The sequence below is a fragment of the Sapajus apella genome, unplaced genomic scaffold, assembly GCF_009761245.1.
Source record: "Sapajus apella isolate SASKATOON/1434 unplaced genomic scaffold, GSC_monkey_1.0 scaffold70, whole genome shotgun sequence".
NCBI classification, from domain to species: domain Eukaryota; kingdom Metazoa; phylum Chordata; class Mammalia; order Primates; family Cebidae; genus Sapajus; species Sapajus apella.
In genome coordinates, this window is record NW_022437010.1 from 480,600 (window position 1) to 501,460 (window position 20,861).

Below are 20,861 nucleotides of genomic sequence, written 5' to 3' on the forward strand. Positions count from 1 at the left end.
AAGCCCTAACCCCCAGTGTAGCTATATTTGGAGATGGGGCTCCTAAAGATGTAATTATGATTAAGGGGAGTCGTAAGGGTGAGGGCCTGATCCAACAGGATTAGTGTCCTCACAAGAAGAGACACCAGAAATCTCTGCTTTCCCCCGAACAGATGAAGGCCATGTGAGCTGAAGGACTCGGTCAGCTGGGGAAAAACCTGACTTCAGCGTAGTAAGGGCAAGGCATGACTGCTGGTAGCAAGTCAGGAGAGAGGTCATTTATGGAGAAAAGTCCCATCAATGACAAGAAAGGACGGCACTGAGTGACAGGTGGAGGGATTCACTTGGGCACGAGAGGAGACATTTTCTCTGCTGTCGCAAGGATGAGAGAAGGAAAAGGGGATGAGTTGAAATGCAAAGTGCATCTGCAGATATGGAGAAGGGAAGTTGAGGGCTCCTGCTTTCTTTGTGGAGCATGTGGGGAGACTGGCTACTGAGGTTAACAGCAGGGTTTAAGATTGGGGCTCAGAAGAGGGACAGGCAATAAAACCAGAGACTTTGAAAAACATGGGGAAGTTGGAAACATCTGCTGTGTATAAACTGCAACAGCCCGCTGTTTCTAGACTAGGGCCCATTCAGTGTAGCATTGCAGAAGATGATCTACTTTCATTTTAATTAGAAAAGTAGGAGAACAGGAGGGCGAGCTGGCCAGGGAACTACAGAAGGCTGCCTGACAGTAACAAGGGTCTAGATGGCATTGGTGACCCTGAGTCTGCAGTGGCGCCATCTGCAGCGTGTGTGGTTTTTCCAGCCATGCTCAACAGCTGGTTGATTGACGTAGAGTAAGTAAGCAGTTGAGTTCATCCAAGGCTGGGCTTTGGCTGGGTAATGCATTAAAAGAACAAAGGGCAAGGAGGTTGAGCACACTGGCAAGAGGGTGAAGTGGGTAAGCTTGGGGGCATTAGTAGGCAGAGAGAGAAGTGGGCGTGTGAGGAGGATGTGGCTATTTCTGCTGAAAAGACTTACTCATGCCCCTTGCTTTCTGGTGACCAGAGAGCATAGCCGTTGCTGCCTCCTGGAGGAACAGATGCTGCCAGATGTGGCATACTAATGAGCTGCAGGCTGACAGACTCCCCAGCTGGTCTCCCTCCTCTGCAGCGGTCCTGACTGGTCCCATCTGGGCAATTCAGCAATTTGCGCACAGCGCTGCCACAACTCTCAGAGCATGCTCTGGGGACACGAACCCCTGTGAAAGGATGAGTTTGGTACCAGCTGCCTTCCCAGTGGCGTGGCGTGTTGGATCTTCCTGCTGGAACATTTGCCACAAGAAGCAGCAGCCCCTAGACCCAGCCATCCACCCTGATGCCCTACCCCTGCTCCATCCCACAACCCAAGGGCTTTGGTGCTCGTATATATCACTCTTGAGCCCTCAAGTTAACCTCCACCCATGGCCTTTTATGAATATCTGCTTCCAGACCCCATATCAAGAAGAAGGACTTAAGGAAGAGCCCACAAAGACCTGGAAGTAGGTTTGGAATCATCTAGACAGGAAGTCCCAATGTCCTGGTCATTGGCACGGGGTCTAGATAAGGGGACATGGGTCCCAGGGGGGCGTGGTCTCTTGGTCCCACAGACCTCTTTCCCCTTGAGAAAGTGCATGACTGGAGGAGAGCCGGAAGCCCAAAAGCACAAGGCCCAACGCAGAGTCCCCGGTGCATGGGGGTAAGGGTAGTACCGCCTTTATGGGAAAGAAAGGGGTTGCATTGGAAAGGGCACTTAGAAGGCTTCTAGAGTCCTGGCAGTATGCTCTGTCTTGACCTGGGTGGCAGTTATATTTATAAAGCTATACATTTATTTTATACAGTTTTCTATATGTGCATTATATTTCCCAGTAAATAATTAATGGGGTGTGTGTGTATGTGTGTGTGTGTGTGTGTGCGTGTGTGTGTGTGTGTGTGTGTGTGTATGATTTCTCATACTGTAGTTTATGGTGTCCCTATAGACAAGTCAGCTCTGAGAGGTTGTCTTAGGAGCACAGATGCCTTGGGCAGTTAAAATGCCTCACAGTGTGAGTACCTCAAGAAACGAGAGGCAGGGCGCTGGAAACTCAATCACTCTCCCTTCTGGTTCTCCACACGGTGTGGGGCCAAGATACTGGGGTAACCACACATGGGTTCAGGCAGAGCAAATGAGTCATGGGCCCATGTCCTCTTGCCTAGCCACTGCAAGTGCCTCAGAGGAAAATTCCTTTTCCCCCCTCTTAGCCAAGACTATAAATACTGTGTTTATCAAACCAAAATTACAGGAGTCTGTTCCCATCGTGGTAGAAGCAAAAGGAGACCAACTCCCAGTTTTCCTATTTGGAAAGGAGTTCGAGGAAGACTTCTCTTCCCCCTCAGGTGGCTGCATAGGTTCATTAAATCGTTTGCTGAGCTTCTATTATGTGCCAGACACAATTCTTATTTTTCTGCTTCCCCTTTTAAAACAACCATTTACTTTTGATTTTTTTATTCTTGATAGGAAAAACACTGTCCTTTTACAAAGATTCACATTACCAGTTCTCAAGAGGATATTCATGTGCCCCATGTGGCTTAAATATCAGGTTTTCTAAGAATATATATCCCAACTATAGCCTATAAATACATACACATACATACACACACACCATCTCAAAACAGCCTTCCAACTGCAAGGTGTTGAAAGAGAAGTGAAAAATTGGCCAGTTCTAACTCACCGAAAGCTGAGTCCATGTTTTTCCCAAAAAATCAAATTCTGGGCTTTGCATCTAAGCTATTTAAAAGCCACATTTCCAAAACACCAGTTTTTCTCCTTTTCTGGAAACAAGAAAAGCATATGGCTACGGTGACCTTCACAAGCTGCTGGTGAGAGGCAGAGTCAGGCACATCTGGTGGTTACAAAGTGATGAAAGCAGCCACATATTAAGTTGGCTTAGAGGGGAACGGTGAGGTCACAGGGATGGGAGAATAGAAAATAATAAACAAATGACAAGACCAAAACTTACAGGCAAGGAAGGTTCACTCCCACCTCTACCATCCATAAAAAATACCTGGCAAACATCTACCCATCTCTCAAGATTCCGCCAAGGTTAACTTTCTTCCTTTGTGCCCTCTGCACATTTGACCAGAAATGAGGTAATATTTTATTGTGCTATATTTTTTTTGTTTGTTCAGTGAGACTGTGGGCTTCTTGAGGACAGGACTATATTTTATGTGTCTTTGAAGTTCCAACTAATGCACAGTAAGGACCCCATCAATGCCTTCTTTGGTTGCATGAATGAACGGATGATGGATTCCATTCAAGACTAAGAATTTGGCTTTTCCAACTGCTATGATGCAATCCTTAAATGATGAAAAGCATCTCAGGTTTTTTCAGAGTTTACCAACCTTTCCACCTCTATCTCCTGTTTTCAGATTCAGTAAGCTGTGAGGTCCGTAACGTCAGACGCTGGCAAACATCACATGTTCTTCAAGTAGAGTTATGAAAACGAAGAAACTGGTCAGGAAACTAAAAACAGTGGAGCTGTCCTTTCCGAGATCCAGAGCTTCAACATTCCTTGGGGGAAAATGTGGACAAGGGTGAGTACTGATAGAAAAAAAAAAAAAACCCATGCAATTTGTATTCCCCTTTTCCAGCTTGCTCAGCCTAAATCCTCTGCAATAATACTACAAGTAGCATTTTGTTGTCATACAGGCATGCAGCGATTGGGGGTTGCAGCTAACATTCGGGGGAAATACCGTTAAGTTTAGACTGCCAGCTTTTGCTCTGTTAGGTGAGTTTTTAACATGGATACACATTTAGAAATCTCTGGGGAAACAGTCTTCTGGGAGGCAGACAGATTATTCCACTTAACATAACAGTGCCCATGCAAGCCTGGAAGTTATACTCACTGAACTATTCATTCAGAAACTGATTACCCAGGTTTGGAAATAGTCAAGTTTCTCTGCTTGCCAGTCACCTTCAAACCATTCAGTTTCCATTTGGTCGTTCCTCAAGAAAATCGAGTTGGCCTGGGGGTACAGTGTAGGATTAAAGTAATCAATGTTTCTATCCAACCAAGGCTTCCTGAAGGTTTTATGAAAATTCAGTAGATGAAGTGATATGTAGTTTTACCTACTGGTTGGCCTCTAAAGGAGGCAGGCGTCGTCACATGGCATGGTGGCATTGAGTGTCACAAAGACCTGAATTTCGGTCCTTGCTTTTCTGTTTAGTAGTAGCGTTGAGCTGAGCCAGTTACCTGACCCCTTTGAATCTCTGTTTCTGCATTTATAAAATGCTGACAGGAAGATTGTTCAGAGGATGAAATGAGAAGACGCATACAGAATAACTCGTGCACAAAAAAAAAAAAAAAAGTGAATTCCCTTATCTATTGAGATCCATCAACTGTTTTCTGTATCTCAGAGAATCAACCGTCAACTGCACACAGATGAAAAAGCTCTGGGCGCCACATCAAGCCGAGGACAGCCCCATCTCCTTTCTGGGGAAAGGCTCCAAGTTAAATATAACAAGAAATGTTTTCTTTAAATGCTTTAATAAGTAACAAAAGGATTTCCCTAGAAGGGATTAAAAATGAATTTGATTGTCTTATCACGGTGATGCTTTAAACTCAAGGTAATGACCTCTTAAAAATCCTCCCTAGTGGCTGGGCGCAGTGGCTCACGCCTGTAATCCTAGCACTTTGGGAGGCCGAGGTGGATGAATCACCTGAGGTCAGGAGCTCAAGACCAGCCTGACCGTCATGGTGAAACTCCATCTTAAAAAAAAAAAAAAAAAAATTCTCCTTAGTACTAGATTCTGGGGCAACGGTCTGCCACAGAACTGGATACTTCAGAGGCTTCCACCAAACCAAATTATTAATCCAAACTAGAACAAACTATATTTATTTGTGAATCCTCAAGCCATTCAATATAAATACTAATTTCTCATGAATAGTGAAACAAAAAATGTCTCTCTTCTCATTTTTTTATACCTACTCAGCCAGCATTATTAAACTAAGACAAAAACAAAGAGAGACAGGGAGAAAAACATTCCCTGAAGCAAGTCAGTATTTCATTCCAGCTGCGTCTCTGTGATTAACATTAGCTCTTTGGTATTTCCAATACATGTTGATTCTCAATTTTTGGAAATCTAGGCCTAAAAACCATATAATTTCACTACCTAAAATTTTTAATTTGCTTTAGATTGGTCTATATTGAGTCAAAAGGTCCTTTGAGGTCCTTAATTCCATAACTTCGGGGTGATTATTTTCCCCATTATTAAACTTTATTTTAACTTTTCGTACACACAGATACACACAGACACACAAGCACATCACTTCATACTACACATACGTATATTCCTACTGCTCTTTTTCAGGTGAGGTGCTGGTTAAAAATATAGACTGAGATAGGGCATGGTGGCTCACGCCTGTAATCCCAGCACTTTGGAAGGTCGATGCAGGCAGATTATTTGAGGTCAGGAGTTCGAGACGGCCTGACCAACTTCATGAAGCCCCATTTCTACTAAAAATACAAAAATTAGCTGGGTGTGATGGTGCATGCCTATAGTCCCAGCTACTTGGGAGGCTGAGCCACGAGAATTGCTTGAACCCCAGAGGCAGAAGCTACAGTGAGCTGTGATTGCACCACTGCACTCCAGCCTGGGCGACAAAGCAAGACTCTGTCTCCAAAAAAAAGAAAAGAAAATTATGGACTGGAAGAGGTACTGCCTGATTTGAATCCCAGCCCTGCCTCTATCAAGTAATAGGGCTTTGGACAAGTTATTAACCCTCTTTGTGCCTCAGTTTCTTCCTCCACAAAATGAGAATGAGAATACTACCTACCTCGAAGGGTTTGTGATGATTAAACATGCAAGTTGCTTCGAATTCTGTTTGGCGCATGCTAAGCCCTCCATAGAAGCTTCCTGAGTTTTGCAGCACATAAAAAGTAAAATCAGTGCAACTAAAAGAAATCATTGAAGGGAGAAGACGAGGGACACAGAGCATAAGGAAAGGCCTGGTGGCAGAATGGACCTTGGGAATCTGGGTCTGGCTCACCTTGGTTGCTCACCTGAGCTTCCTTAAGCTGTGATTTTTCTGGTTCCAGAGGTGACAATGAAGACACCATGAGTGAGGACGTGGCCAAAAAAAGTCATTGGGGAATGCTGTGCTAAACTCATAAATACTCTTAAAAGTAAACCTCTTATGCAAAGCCTCAGCAAATAAAAGCAAGCCCTGAGGGAACTGCACTAATATACGTGGGGAGGCGGAGAGGTCTCCTCACACCTGGAGAGCCTCCTAGGCTGCAGAGAGGCGGGCACCCTGCAGCATTCTTTTCCTAGGATGGTTCTGTTTTATTTCATTTTCAAAGAGCTGATAGTTAAACATTTACCAATGCTCCATTGGAGACAATAAATGATAAAGGGGCTGGCTCAGAAAAAAATGAAAACCTAAAAAAAAATTAAACTGCAAGCCTTTTTCACCTTTGCATTAGGGCAGGAAGCTGGAATTCTGGCATTTTATCTAAAGGAAGAAAGCCAAATCAGCTGGGGGCAGTGGCTAACGGCTGTAATCCCAGTACATTGGGACGCAGAGGTGGGCAGATCACCTGAGGTCAGGAGTTCGAGACCAGCCTGGACAACATAGTGAAACCTCATCTCTACAAAAGATACAAAATTAGTTGGGCATGGTGGCACATGCCTGTAATCCCAGCTACTCGGGAGGGAGGCTGAGGCAGAAGAATCACTTGAACTCGGGAGGCGGAAGTTGCAGTGAGCTGAGAATGTGCTGTTGCACTCCAGCCTGGGCAAAAGAGTGGAAAGAAAGAGAGAGAGAGAGAGAGAGAGAGAGAAAGCAAGAAGAAAGCCAAACCAAATCTTTGCTTCACAGAGGGTCAAAAAGTGTTGACTGATAGAATTTGAAAAATTTCAGGTCAGATGCAATGATTCACACCTGTAATCACAGCACTTTGGGAGGCCAAGGCAGGTGGATCACCTGAGGTCAGGAGTTCGAGACCTGACTGCGCAAGATGACGAAACATCGTCTCTACTAAAAATACAAAAATTAGCCAGACATAGTGACATGTGCCTGTAATCCCAGCTACTTGAAAAGTTGAGGCAGGAGAATTGCTTGAATCTGGGAGGTGAAGGTTGCAGTGAGCCGAGATTGCACCACTGCACTCCAGCCTGGGTGATAAAGCAAGACTCTGTCAAAAAAAATAATTTGCCATTCTTTCCTACTACATACAAGTTCTACAAGTTCATTGCAGGTCCAAGGTACTGATCTATGCCGTACGTTTACATCTGCCTCATGTTTGTAATAAATGCTGTAAACAAAGAGATGTGATGAAGACGGCTAATGCATACTCTTTATCACCTCTCTAAAAACATGATTATCCTGACATATTGTAGGAAATATAAAAACACTATCTAGTGAGAATTATCATCCTACTTCATTATGCTTAAAAGACAGTTTAACCTGTTCAGGTTTCTGAGTTGTTCCTTAAGTGTAAAAATGAAAGAATCAGGATCAAAATGAAGAACCTCTAAATCCGCCTGTTGTATCTGCTTTGGCTGCCATTACAAAGTATCACAGAGTAGGGGCTTGGACAACAGAAATTTATTCTCTCACAGTTCTGGAGCCTGGAAGTCCAAGATAAAGCATCGGCAGGGTTGATACTCCCGAAGCCTCTCTCCCTGGCTTGTAGATGGCCGTCTTCTCCCTGTGTGGTCTTCTTCCCTCTGTGGGTGTCTGTGTCCTCATCTCCTCTTCTCATAAGGACTCCTGTCATATTGGATTAGGGCCCACTCATGTGACCTCATTTTACCTTAATTACTTCTGTGACGACCCTATCTCTAAATACAGTCACATTCGGAGTTCCTGGATGTTAGAATTTCAACATAAATTTGGGGTGGGGGCCGCGATTCAGTCCATCACACTGCCTAAAGTGAGTGCAATGCGTCCGCAGGGACAGTTTGAACAGCACCACAGGTTGCATTCCCAGAGAAGCAAATATTGAGATGGAGATTAGCAGGCCAGAAGTTTGTAGGGAGTGCTCTTGGGAACCTGTCAAGGCAGCAGAGGAAGCAGGATTAGACAGAGGGAGAAGCTGAAATGAGAATAAAGGCTCAGAGGCCCTCTGAAGCTGGGATGGTCCTTCCGAGTTATCTGGAACTGAGGCAAGGTGGTGGAAGCTTATGCCCCTGCCAGGACAGTCACTGCAAGTAGGCCAGCCCAGGGAGGAGGCATGCTGTGCCTCAGCTGGGGACAATCTCAAGAGCGGACTCCACAGCGAGCTGCTAGGTGCCTACCCTTCCATAGCTGACAGAGTGATTGACTGCTCAGCCTGAAATAGGGTCTCAGGTCATGGACCCCAGTGTCCACTGCAAATCTGAAATTTACTTTCCTTAAGTGAATGGAAGGACTTAGCATTATCTTCTTAAGAAATTCTCACACCCTACAGAATGGGAGAAAATATTTGCAAACCATCCATCTGATAATGGGTTCATAGCCAGAAATATATAAGGCACTCAGACAATTCAAAACCAAGAAAACATAACCTGGCTAAAAAAATGGGCAGGGAACCTGAATAGACATTTGTCAAACGAAGACATAAAATGGTCACGGGTACTTGTAAAGCTGTGCAACATCACTAACTGTATTAGTCTGTTCTCACACTGCTAATAAAGACATACCTGAGACTCAGTAATTTATATAGAAAAAGAGGTTTAATGGATTTGCGGTTACACGTGGCTGGGAGGCCTCACAATCATGGCAGAAGGCAAAGGAGGAGCACAGGCACGCACGCCTTTCATGGCAGCAGGCAAGAGAGTTTGTGTAGGGGAACTCTGCTTTACAAAACCATCAGCTCTTGTGAGGCTTATACCATCAGATCTTGTGAGGCTTATTCACTATCATAAGAACAGCACAGGAAAGACCCGCCCCCATGATTAAATTTCCTCCAACCAGGTTCCTCTCACAACATGCGGGAATTATGGGAGTTCCAATTCGAGATGAAATCTGTGTGGGGACACGGCCAAACCATTATCACTAATCATCAGGGATATGCAGATCAAAACCATAATGAGATATCATCTTACCCCAGTTAGAATGGCTATCATCAAAAACACTAACAGGTGTTGGTGAGGATATGGGAAAAGAGAACTCCTGTACATTGTTAGTAGGAATGTAAACTGGTATATTAGTCCATTCTCACATTGCTGTAAGGAACTACCTAAGACTGGGTAATTTATAAAGAAAAGAGGTTTGATTGGCTCACAGTTCTGCAGGCTGTACGAGAGGCATGGCTGCAGAAGCCTCAGGAAACTCAAAATCATGGCAGAAGACAAAGGGGAAGCCAGCACATCCTACATGACTGGAACAGGAGAGGGACAGAGCAAAGGGGGAAAGTGCTACATACTTTCAAACAACCAGATCTCATGAGACCTCACTCACTGTCACAAGAACAGCAAAAGGGAAATCCACACCCACGATCCAACACCTCCCAACAGGCCCCTCCTCCAACACTGAAGATCACAATTCAGCATGAGATTTAGGTGGAGACATAGAGCCAGACCATATCAGCTGGTATAGTCATTATGGAGCACAGCACAGAGGTTCCTCACAATTTAAAAATACAATTACCATATGAACCAGTAACTCCACTTCTGGGTATATACCCAAAGCAAATGAAATCAGTACCTCAAAGAGTTCTGTTCACCCCATGTTCATTGCAGCACTATTCACAATAGCCAGGATATGGAATCAACCCAGATGTTGATTCCATTGCTACATGAATGGATTAAAAAAATGTGATACATACACACACACACACACACACACACACACACACACGATGGAATCCTATTCAGCCTTAAAGAAGAAGGAAGTCCTATCATTTGTAACAACATGGATGAACCTGAAGGACATTATGCTGAGTGGAATAAACCAGGCACAGAAAGACAAATACTGCATGATCTCACTTTATATACGGGATCTAAAAATGTCAGACTGATAGAAGCAGAAAGTAGAATGGTGGTTACCGGGGTTAGGGTGCTGGGAGGATTGGAAAGATGTTGGTCAGAGTACACACGTAACAGTTACAAGATGAACAAGTTCTGGGAATCTAATCAACAACATGGTGGCATGGCTGAAAATACCGTATTTATCATATACTTGAAACTTACTAGTACAGTAGATCTTAAATGTTCTCAACACACACATACACATAGACGGTCACCGTGTGAGGTGACAGATATGTCAATTAGCTTGGCTGTGGTAATTATTTCATAATTTATATGTATATCAAAGCATCATGTTGTTCACTTTAAACATATACAATTTTTATTTGTCAAATATGCTTCAATAAAGCTGAGTGGGGGGGTAGAAAACAAAGAAATTTCTCGTAATGTCTCTCAGTAGATCAAAGGGTAACATTATGAACTCGAAAATATTTGGCCCAACCCTGGACTGTTAACATGAGTTAGTGGAAACATTGTGGAGCCAGAAAGGTCTGAGTTCAAATCTCTACCTTGCTGTTTGCTAATATTTCTTAACTTCTCTGAATCTCCAATTTCTTCTGTGCAAAATGAGTATAATAATACCAATTTTATTGGACTGTTGCAAGACTTAAAAAATGAAGACTTAGATTGTCTAGCCACAATGCTTGACGCAAAGAAGGCATCTAGAAAGCATCTGTTCCTTTCCCCTTTTTGCAGTAAATAGCTCCTTGGCAGTTACTGATTACAATCTAGAAGCATTTCTCAGTTTGGAGTATTTCTCAAGTATGTGACTGGAACTACCTGTAAAGATCCTTAAACTACAGATCCCTGGACCCCACCCCATTCTTAGTGAATCTAGTTCATGGGTTCTAGGGTGGAGCCCAGGAAAGTATAATTTTAGCAAGTTCCATGGATGTTTCTGAGACCCAGAAAATCATGACGCCCTTTGCTTGAGGCTGTGGATGTTGAGCTCAGTAAGAATGTTCTTTAGATTAGACTCCAGGGAGTTCGGTACTTAGAGGATGCCTGAGGACATTTTCACCTTCTTCTTTGCCATGAGTTCTGTGGAGGTAGATCTCCACATCACAGAGACCTCTTCCGTTTATGTAAATACTGTGCATTCCAAAACTAAAACATACATAAATCACATCAGTTACAGAATCAAACCAATTCTTTTTGTTTTATTCAGTTGTAAACCACCACTAAAAGGCAATTTCATGTAGACAGAAATTTTATTGGAGGATGCAGATCCCCTGAGCTTGTCTGGAAAATGATAAGCCTGTTCAAAGATGAAATATCCTGCAGGTGGGAGAGTCACTGGGCCTGCAAAGAGGCCTGTCTGGGTGGAGATTTAACTTTCTCATTTAAACCAAATAAAATGGAGCCCCCCGCCCAGATGGGATTGCTGAATGCTTTCTGGGTTTGATTATGGGTCACAAAGTCCAGCTGCATTGCAGAAATTACACTGTCAAGAAGACACTGACCAAGGTCCAGAAAATAAACAGGAGCTGGGATGCAGAAAGTGACCTCGAAACTTCAACAGGCTTTCCCATGCCTACCAGACGCTTTTCTTGATTTAACACCGGCTCATGTGGTTTTTCAGTGTCTTCTGTGGCTTTCTCTTCCCACAGATGGCCCTCACTTATTCTAAAACATGAAGCTTTGGGGGTTTCTTGAAAATGGCACTTTCACTCCGTAAAAATAAGTCCAGATGACAACCTTATCTGTGGGAATCCATTCTGAAAAAGGATTAAAGTAAGTCTGTTTTTCCTAACTGATCAATAGCCACCCAGACCTAATCACTTTTCATATGACAAACAAGATTCTGGAAGCAGCACAGCAAAAATATGACCATAGCAGAGAGCTCAAAGACCCTGTACTCACCATCTCCATGCAAGCATCACAAGTGCAGGGATGGTAAGCCCTTTTGTCAGAGATCCCTGTTGCTAATAACAAGACATCCTGAGCTCTCTTTTTATTAGTGAGAGGGCCTTCCATGACTATTTTCCCACAGTTTGCCTTTATATTCTTTTCTAAAAAACTATTTTTCCAGGTTTGACCAGGGTGTTGTACCCACAGAGGCACCGTTACACTGAAAAGAAGTACACATCCCTATTCTTTAAGTATTATCCAATGCACACTTGGGTTTTCCCTGGCTCATTTAGAGAAGGGCCTTTGATTACAATATCCAATTAAATGGTAGGTTCCTGCTCATGTTAAAAATCTCTTTTTATTTCTGGCCCGTGCTCCGCCATTCCCTAGATACACAGAATTTTGAAGCCAGTAGAGCACCTTCATGAGGACAGTGCTGCAGTCAACCGCAGTAGTGTGGAAAGCGTACAAGCTCAGCGGCTCAGCACAACATGCTGTCTCACTCGTGAGCCAGTCAGGGACTCCCCTGGACAGCTGTCCTCAGGGATCTGGGTCTTCTCCATCATGGGGCTCCAGCATCTCAGGGTCTTTAACTTCCATCACGTAGATGAAGAAGAGGGAAGGTGTGGGACACTAGGGAGAAAGCTAGAAAGCAGAGTACATCACTTCCACCGGCACTCTATCGTCCAGAAGTCGATCACATCATCGACCTAAATCCGAAGAAAGCAGCGAGATGTAGAAAAGAGCACAGCTGCTGATGGTGCCTGCCTCCGAGAGGTGTTAGCTGCCCCTTTCTTTCAACCCCCTTTTAAGGTTTTGCAGTTGAGGGAACTGAGACCCGGAAGACATGTTACCCACGGCTAGTCAGTGACAGCCCAGCTCAGTGTTCCAAGGGGCCTCTTGCCCACTCCTATTAATTCCGATTAGTGGACAAAAGGGCTCAGATGGTCTCAGGGTACAGGTGGAGCCTTATTTCCTGCTCTTCTAGGAGGCATATGTCCACTCTGCTACAAAACACACATTTCCGGACAAGGCCTCTTGGTCTGGGAGCTGGCAGATGAATATTTCAAGGAGCAAGTGCCAGTAGCCAAACCTAATTACGGGAAATGCTTCTTGGCTCCCAAGGGATATAAAATTACTTTGGGGAAAGTCAAAGAAAATAGAAACAGAATACCCTATAATGCTTTATTTGGAGGCCAGAAGTCACCTACTAAGGCTTGTGTTTTGTGTTTGATTCTGTCAAGATAGCTTAAAAGGTGGAGACAGCGTTTGGGGGAGGGAAGGTCTGGATGGTGTCAGGCTGGCTTGCAAGCATCGCTGTGGCTCATGAAAACATACGTCCTGAAAGGCTGTCCTCCTCACGGTTCCGAGCAAATGTGAGAAACAACAGAGGCCCCCAACAAATACTTGCTCAAGAATGAGGAAATGGACACCGGCAGATTGAATCTCCTTAATGGGTTGTTAAGGCTGTCTGGAGGAGGCAATACTGGTGGAAAGAACTACTGTGTGAAAATCCACATGCATCCTTGCCCCTGTGGAACCATCTACACCAGTGCTGATGGACCGTCAGTTACATACCTATTTTTTTAAACTCTGACTTTATTGTCATAGAGGTTATAAATCTATAGGAATTTTTGCCTGAATTTTTAAATTTTCATGTGGAGATCTGGCATTGAATAATTAAAGGCTGCATGTTGTTTCTCTTATTTTTAAGGATCTTGGACAAATTATTTAATAGTCTAAGATCTCTTTTGCTCCTTCCCTAACCTCCCCACCCCAACCCAACCTATAACAGCTACGGAGAGAAAATAAATACAAATAATATCTGGCATTTGGCTGCAAAGTATGGTGCTGATTTAACCTAAATATTTCTTGACCACGTAAAATTAAATAACAATAATAATAGAAAATGGGTTTATAGCAGTACCAGAATTATATTATTTAATTTAGATGCCTTTTCCCAAAATAGAATCACGTGTCCTAGATTTTACAGATCAGATATGAGAGTACAGCTAAAGAATTCAGGGATATGTGCCTTCATTTTTTGATCTCAAGCTCCTCTTTCCATGCTAAGTGTTCCACCTCTTCAAAAAACATTTATTCTTATGAGTCAGAGAAATATTTACCTATTTTATTAACAGCCTGTTTGAAGTCAATAAGATGAATGGGTTTGCTGAGTACAGGTTAGTTTATGGCAAAGTCTGGACTCAAATCAATGGCAGGAGAGGGGAGGCAAGCTAGTTAGATACCTCCAAAGGACTTGGAAATAGGGAAGCTTTCAGAGTTAAATTAGCAAAATGCCTGCATTCAATACTTACACACTAGTAAAACAAGATGGTTCCAATTAGACAATTATGGAATTACAGTAAGCCAAAAATCATCTGTCTATCTGTAACATAGAAGAGTGTGGGAACTTCTCAAACTTCATTCCTACCAATCTGGGATACAGTAATGAGGAAGATGACTATGTGATTGCAAGTCAGTGAGTGGAATGTCAAGTGGCTGCACTGTGCCTGACTGGATAAAAGATATGTAAACAGAAGGGGTTGGTCAGCCAACGAAGCAGGAAAGAGAGAGAATCAGAGGGTCAGAGAGGCCCTCTGGATGGCAAAGCCCTTGGTCATGGAAGCATCTAAGAAAGACATAGTCTTAGCCATATTGACCAAAAGTATTGTGGTTCCCTTTTTTGTTTGTTTTGAGACAGAGTTTTGCTCTCGTAGCCCAGGCTGGAGTGCAATGGCGTGATCTCAGCTCACCGAAACCTCCGCCTCCTAGGTTCAAGCAATCTTGCCTCAGCCTCCCGAGTAGCTGGGATTTCAGGCATGCGCCACCACGCCCAGCTAATTTTGTATTTTAGTAGAGACGTGATTTCGCCATGTTGGTCAGGCTGGTCTCAAACTCCTGACCTCAGGTGATCTGCCCGCCTTCGCCTCCCAAAGTGCTGGGATTACAGAGGTGAGTCACCGCGCCCAGCCTATAGTTCTGTTTATGAGACATCCCCTGTTGTGAGCAAGAGTGCCTCAAGCCATTGACAGCACCATTCTAAGATCCAGTAAGAGCACTTGTTCTGATTCTGTGGACACCAAGCAACCTTGTGATAATTTGGCTCATCACGTAGTGAGACTATTGGCAGCTCTGCCTCACTGAATTCTGGTCTACTTCTCAGTTGCATAGAGTATGTTAAACTAACTTAATTATATCTGACGTGGTATACTGACTCCACCCTAAGCATGCCAACAAAATCACTTTTATGAGCGTAACAGACCTTAGACCAGGGTGTGCTCTTTAAGGTAAACACCACCCTACAGCGTGCACCTGGGCAGGCAGGAATGTTGCCCAGCAACAGCCAGACCACATGACACACTCCTCTTGAATCACGGCTGAACCAGCCTGTGTAATTTTGACTGAGCCACGTATAAAGTCAAGATCAGGACGTTCTAACAACATGACCACCTCTAGTGATCTGACCAAATAACTGCCATTTCACAAGCCAGGAGCCAACTGCAGAGTGGAGGGATGGAAAGAGCCTAAACCATTTTAACAGGCCATGTGCTAATATTCAGTTGTACCCGGAACCCTGCCATAGATAGCTTCATCAAAGATATCCATGCTGTTGACAGAGTAATGTTTTCCAGGTTTTTTCCCAACTTACTCTGTTGTAGTAATTGTTAGGTGATAAAGACAGTGACAGCCCATTACGAAAATCGGCTTCCAGAAGCAGAGAGGTCAAGTGACACCACTTACCTGCTGGGTGATGGGTTAGCATCTTAGCCTTGTCCCTTTCCTACTCTGCCCCCAACTCCAGCCCCATCTGGAAGCTCGTGCAATTGAGGCAGTAGATTTCACACAAAACCAAGTCGAGAGGCTTTACTATAGAACGTCAAATAGAAATGTGTGGGAAGGTACGTAGAGGGGAATACGTGAAGGGGTTGAAGAATATTACCCAAACACTCAAGAGCATTATCTGTAGCCCCCAGAACATTTTTTATTTGTGTGTTTTGTGTGTGTGTGGATTTGTGTACTATTGTGCCTTCATACCAGCTTGTCACACACGTATAAACCTATGTCCACAGATATTAACTACTTGGTTTTTGTTTTGTTTGTTTTGTTTTGAGACGGAGTCTCACTCTGCCACCCAGGCTGGAGTGCAGTGGCATGATCTCGGCTCACTGCAACCTCTGCCTCCTGGGTTCAAGCGATTCTGTTGCCTCAGCCTCTCGAGTAGCTGGGATTACAGGTGCGCACCACCAAGCCCGGTTATTTTTTTGTATTTTTAGTAGAGGCAGGGTTTTGCCATGTTGGCCAGGCTGGTCTTGAACTCCTGATATCAAGTGATCCAGCTGCCTTGGTCTCCCAAAGTGCTGGGACTAAACGCATGAGCCACTACGCCCACCCTACTTGGCTTCTTTACAGAGTTTTATTGAGGCATGACTGACATACAATAAATTATACATACTTAAAATATAAATTATTTTAATCTGCAATTATACCTTTATTTTTTTAATTGTGTGAACCCAACCAGATAACCATGAAAACTTCCATATTAATGATGATTGTACTAAGTAGCTAAGTCTCCACTTAAAGTAAATTGACATATATATACACTGGTGGAACCATCACCAAAACCAAGATAACAAACAGATGCATCACCTCCAAAAGTCTTCTCATGCCCCTTTGTAATCCCACCTCTGCCACTTCCTACCCTCTGCCCCATTCCTAAGCAACCATTAATCTGCTTTCTGTCACTATACATCAGTTTGGATTTTCCAGAAAATTATATAAATGATGCATATATTATATACCCTTTCTCTGGCTTCTTATACTCAGAATACTTTGATTTTTATCTATGTTGTAGTATGTATCAATAGTTCATTTATTTTCATTATTGCTGAGTAGTATTCCTCGTATGGATGGACAACAGGGTGTTTATCCATTCACCTTTTATAGATATTTGGTTTAATCCCAGTTGGGGGCAATTAGAAATAAAACTCTATAAACATTTACATTAAAAAGTTTGTATGACATAGGCTTTCTTTTCTCTTGGATAAAAACCTAGGAATGGATGATTATATGATCAGTGTATTCCTAACTTTCTAAGAAACTTCCAAACTGTGTTCCCATCACCAGTGTGAGAGTTCCAGTTCCTCCACATCCTTGCCAACACACTTCATGGTCAGATTTTTCTTCTAATTCTTGCTATTCGCATAGGTATGTAGTGGTGTCTTCTAGCGGCTTTACTCTGCATTTCCCTAATGACTAATGATGTTGGGCATCTTTTCATGTGCTTGTTTGTCATCTGTGTGTGTCCTCTTTAATAAAATATTTGGTCAAATATTTTGTCCAGTTTCTAATTGGGTTGTTTGTCTTCTTATTATTCAGGGTTGAGAGTTTCTTATCTATTCTGGCTACAATTACTTTGTCAGATTTATGTATTGTAAACATTTTCCTCCAGTGTGCGGCTTGTCTTTTCATTCTATTAATAATGCCTTTAGAAGAGCAGGTGTTTTTCATTTTTATGAAGTCCTATTTATTAACTTGTTCTTTTATGGATTGTGCTTTTGGTGTGGTGACTAAGAAATCCTTGCCTCTCCAAGGTCACAGACATTTTCTCTTATATTTTTACAGTTTTAGGTTTTGTATTTATTTCTGAGCCACTTTGAATTAATATTTATATAATGAAAGGTATGAAGCTCACGGTTTTGTATACTGATATCCAAGTGTACCAGCACCATTTGTTGAAAGAACTATGTTCCTCCACTAAAGTTTCTTTGCACCTTTGTCAAAAGTCAGCTGTCCATATATATGTGTAAGCCTCTTTCTATTCCATTGATTTGTCAGTCTTTAAGCCAATATCACAATGTCTTGATTAGTATAGTTTTGCAATTCTTGAAATCCATCAGTATTAATCCTCCAAGTTTGTGCTTCTTATATAAAGATTTTTTGCTTTTGAAGATTTTTGTTTTTTGTTTTTGCTGTTCTAGGTCCTTTGTGTTTCTGTGTGAAACTCAGAATCCATTTGTTCATTTCTACAGAAAAAAAAAAGCCTACTGGGATTTTGATTGGGGTGATATCAAATCTATCAATTTAGGAAGAATTGACATCTTACCAATGTTAAGTCTTTGGATTCATGAACACATTATATCTCTCCGTTTATTTATATCCTCTTTAATTTTTCTCAGCAATGGTTTTATAGTTTTTGGTGTACAAAGAACTGTGATCATTTCTCAGTATCAGACTGTCAGGAAAATGATCAGTTTCCCCTTCAAGACCGACAAGCTAAAGGCCCCAGAGGCTTAAGCTTCTTACAGCAACACAATGCAGGGACTATAAAAAGGAAACCATAGCACCTGTTTCCCAGAGTCATGAATGTTAAGTGAGTTTAACATGTATGCAGTTTAACATAGCACCAGTTGTGAAGGTAAACTGCCTGGGTTCAAATCCTAGCTGCACCACTTATAACTGAATGGCCTTGGGAAATTCACGATCTCTCTAGAACTCAGTTTTCTGATCAGCTTAATGCAGAAAATATTAGCACCTCCTTCATAAGGGTCTTCCTCATAAGAATAAAATAAGCTCATTAAAGAATTCTTGTCATATAACAGCTAATAAATATCAGCAATCACTGTTGATTTTATTATTAGTAGCACTTAGCATAGTATTGGAACATAGTAAGTACCCAATAAAGAGTAGGTATTATTAGCTTACGTAGCAAACTAGACCAGCTGTTTAACACCATCAGGTATGCTTCTGAACTGTTTTGAATAACCCAGGCTGAACTGAATTTATTGGAAGTGGGTTCGTTCTTTAAAAACCTGACCCTGAAAAGGAACATTGCATTCTTCGGATGCTGTATTTAGGACTCTATGTCAGACATGTCTATGCGAGACCTCACCATGGTAGGCAAAATCTCCACCACAAGTAGCTTTATACTGGCTTCCTTAATCTCTCTCTGGCCTATCTTGGGGTCCAAAATCCTGGAGGAGATTGTATGAATTATATTTCCTCATTGCTCCTGTAATCCTTAGGGAGATGACATTTTCATGAGGATGCATCTATGCTACCTCTGGCCCTTGCTCTAGAATAAAGAAGCGACCAGATCACCTATCATACATACTAGACTGGTTTTATGTTGTGATATAATTTCCAAGCCCAGGAAGGCTCTGTGTGCCTCTCATCACCCACCACTACTATCCTACACCCTTGTACACACACACACACACACAAACACACACACACACACACACACACACACACACACGGACACACGTGAACTCTCCCTCCTGGCTTGCTGACACAAACTGTCTAATTAGGAATCCATTTCTGTGCTTGATGACTTTGTTTCCTATGAAAACACAAATTATTTTGGAAGGAAAAAGCATCATTAACCTTTGTGTGTAGGAGACAGTTTTAAAGTAATAGAGAAAGGCATTGAAGATTTAAGAACAAGGCACTCAAGATGATTAGATCCCATATCTTTCCTGTCTTGCAAGAGGAGATTGCCATGGTCATTAAAGCCGTGGTACTGGAGAAGGGCATCCACGTGGTGACTGTTGCTAGAGAGAAAAACTCTGGAATCCAATGCCTTTTTCCCTCCTTTGTAACCAAGATTCTACTCAAGTTCCCTGATCTGCAATAACAGGATGGCATTTGAGCCATTTATTTATTCAGCAAATCCTGACCACCCTCCTACCACGGTCAGGTGTTTTAAGAGAAGGGAACCCAGCAGTAAACAAAACAAAATCCCTACTCCCGCAGAGCTTGCACCGAAGCCAAAGAGATAGGTAATCAGCAACTAAACACAAAGGTTGTAATAGGTTGTCAAGGAGTAAGGGATTTCGAGAATAAAAATAACACAAGGTAAAGAGATGGAGAATGCCAGGGAATGCTAGTTTAGATAGGGTATTTAAGGGTGTTCTTTCTGAGTGGAATAGAGACCTGAAAAAAAGTGAGTGAGGTGACAGCTGGCCAGCTGGTAGAACATTCCAGATATGGGAGTGGTAAATGCCAAGGTCATCAAGTAGAAGTTTGCTCAAAGTGTTTAAAGAAAATAAAAGAAGCCCGGATGGTTGCAATAAAGAGATCTTTGGAGAGGCATCCAAAGGCCAAGCCATATAGGGCATTGCAGGGGATCATAACGACTTTTTAGTATATTCCAGGTGAGCTAGAAAGCCGTTGGAATTCCAGAGGAAAGTGACAAGATCTGACCTTGTTTAGAAAAATCAGCTGGGCTGATATGCCTAGAACAGATCGCAGGGAAGCCAGAGGGGAAACCAGAACAGACAGTGAGAAGCTGTTGCTGTAGCTCAGGAGGGAGACATTGGCAGCTTAGACGAGGAAGGCAGTGGCGAAAGAGGCAAGATGTTTTTAATACAGGTTGAAGGAAGTGATGTAGGGTTTAGGTTCCATGCCATGAAAGAAGAAAGGTGAAGAATGACTCTAAAACTGGTTATAGCAAACAAGAATGCCATTTACTGAGATACAGAACCACAGAGGAGGTTGGAGGAGGGACAGCAAGAGTCTGGTCTGGACGCGTGAAGTTGGCATCCTCTACGAGATATCCAGGGTTCATGTCGAGTAGGCAGTTGTATACACACAGCTGGACTTCAGGGGAAGAGTCAGGGCTAGCGATTTGCGGTCATCGCTGTCTGCATGGTCATTAAAGCCGTGGCACTGGATACGGTCATCCATGTGGTGACTTGCTAGAAAAGAGGAGCATCCGAGAAAAGACAGTGAGAGGGACCAGCCAGTGATGTCGAGCAAGTAACTGGAAAGCATGGTAACATGGAAGCCAAATTGTAAAAATCCTCCAAGCAGGGAGTGAGCAAAAGCCGCCGAGGGGTTCAGATGGCATTTTTCATCTCTACAATGTATTACTGAATTAAAGGAGCTGAACACCTGAAACCATGTATTAGAGTACCTTGTGCTGCAGGTCAAATACCAGAAACCTCAACTAAAAATAGCTTCAGCAATAAAAGCATTTATGATGTCATATAATATAAATCTAAGAAAAGAATAAT

The 20,861-nt window shown here is 42.8% G+C and overlaps 1 protein-coding gene across 1 annotated transcript in view; it reads left to right on the forward strand.

Moving 5' to 3' along the window:
• The first annotated feature begins 2,451 nt into the window (after nucleotides 1-2,451).
• NEDD9 (neural precursor cell expressed, developmentally down-regulated 9) overlaps nucleotides 2,452-20,861 on the forward strand; it is a 124,059-nt gene continuing 105,649 nt past the window's right edge. The window contains exon 1 of the mRNA XM_032249940.1: nucleotides 2,452-3,575. Coding sequence (XP_032105831.1) covers nucleotides 3,564-3,575 — 12 coding nt within the window. The 5' untranslated portion in view covers nucleotides 2,452-3,563. The remainder of the gene's footprint in view (nucleotides 3,576-20,861) is intronic.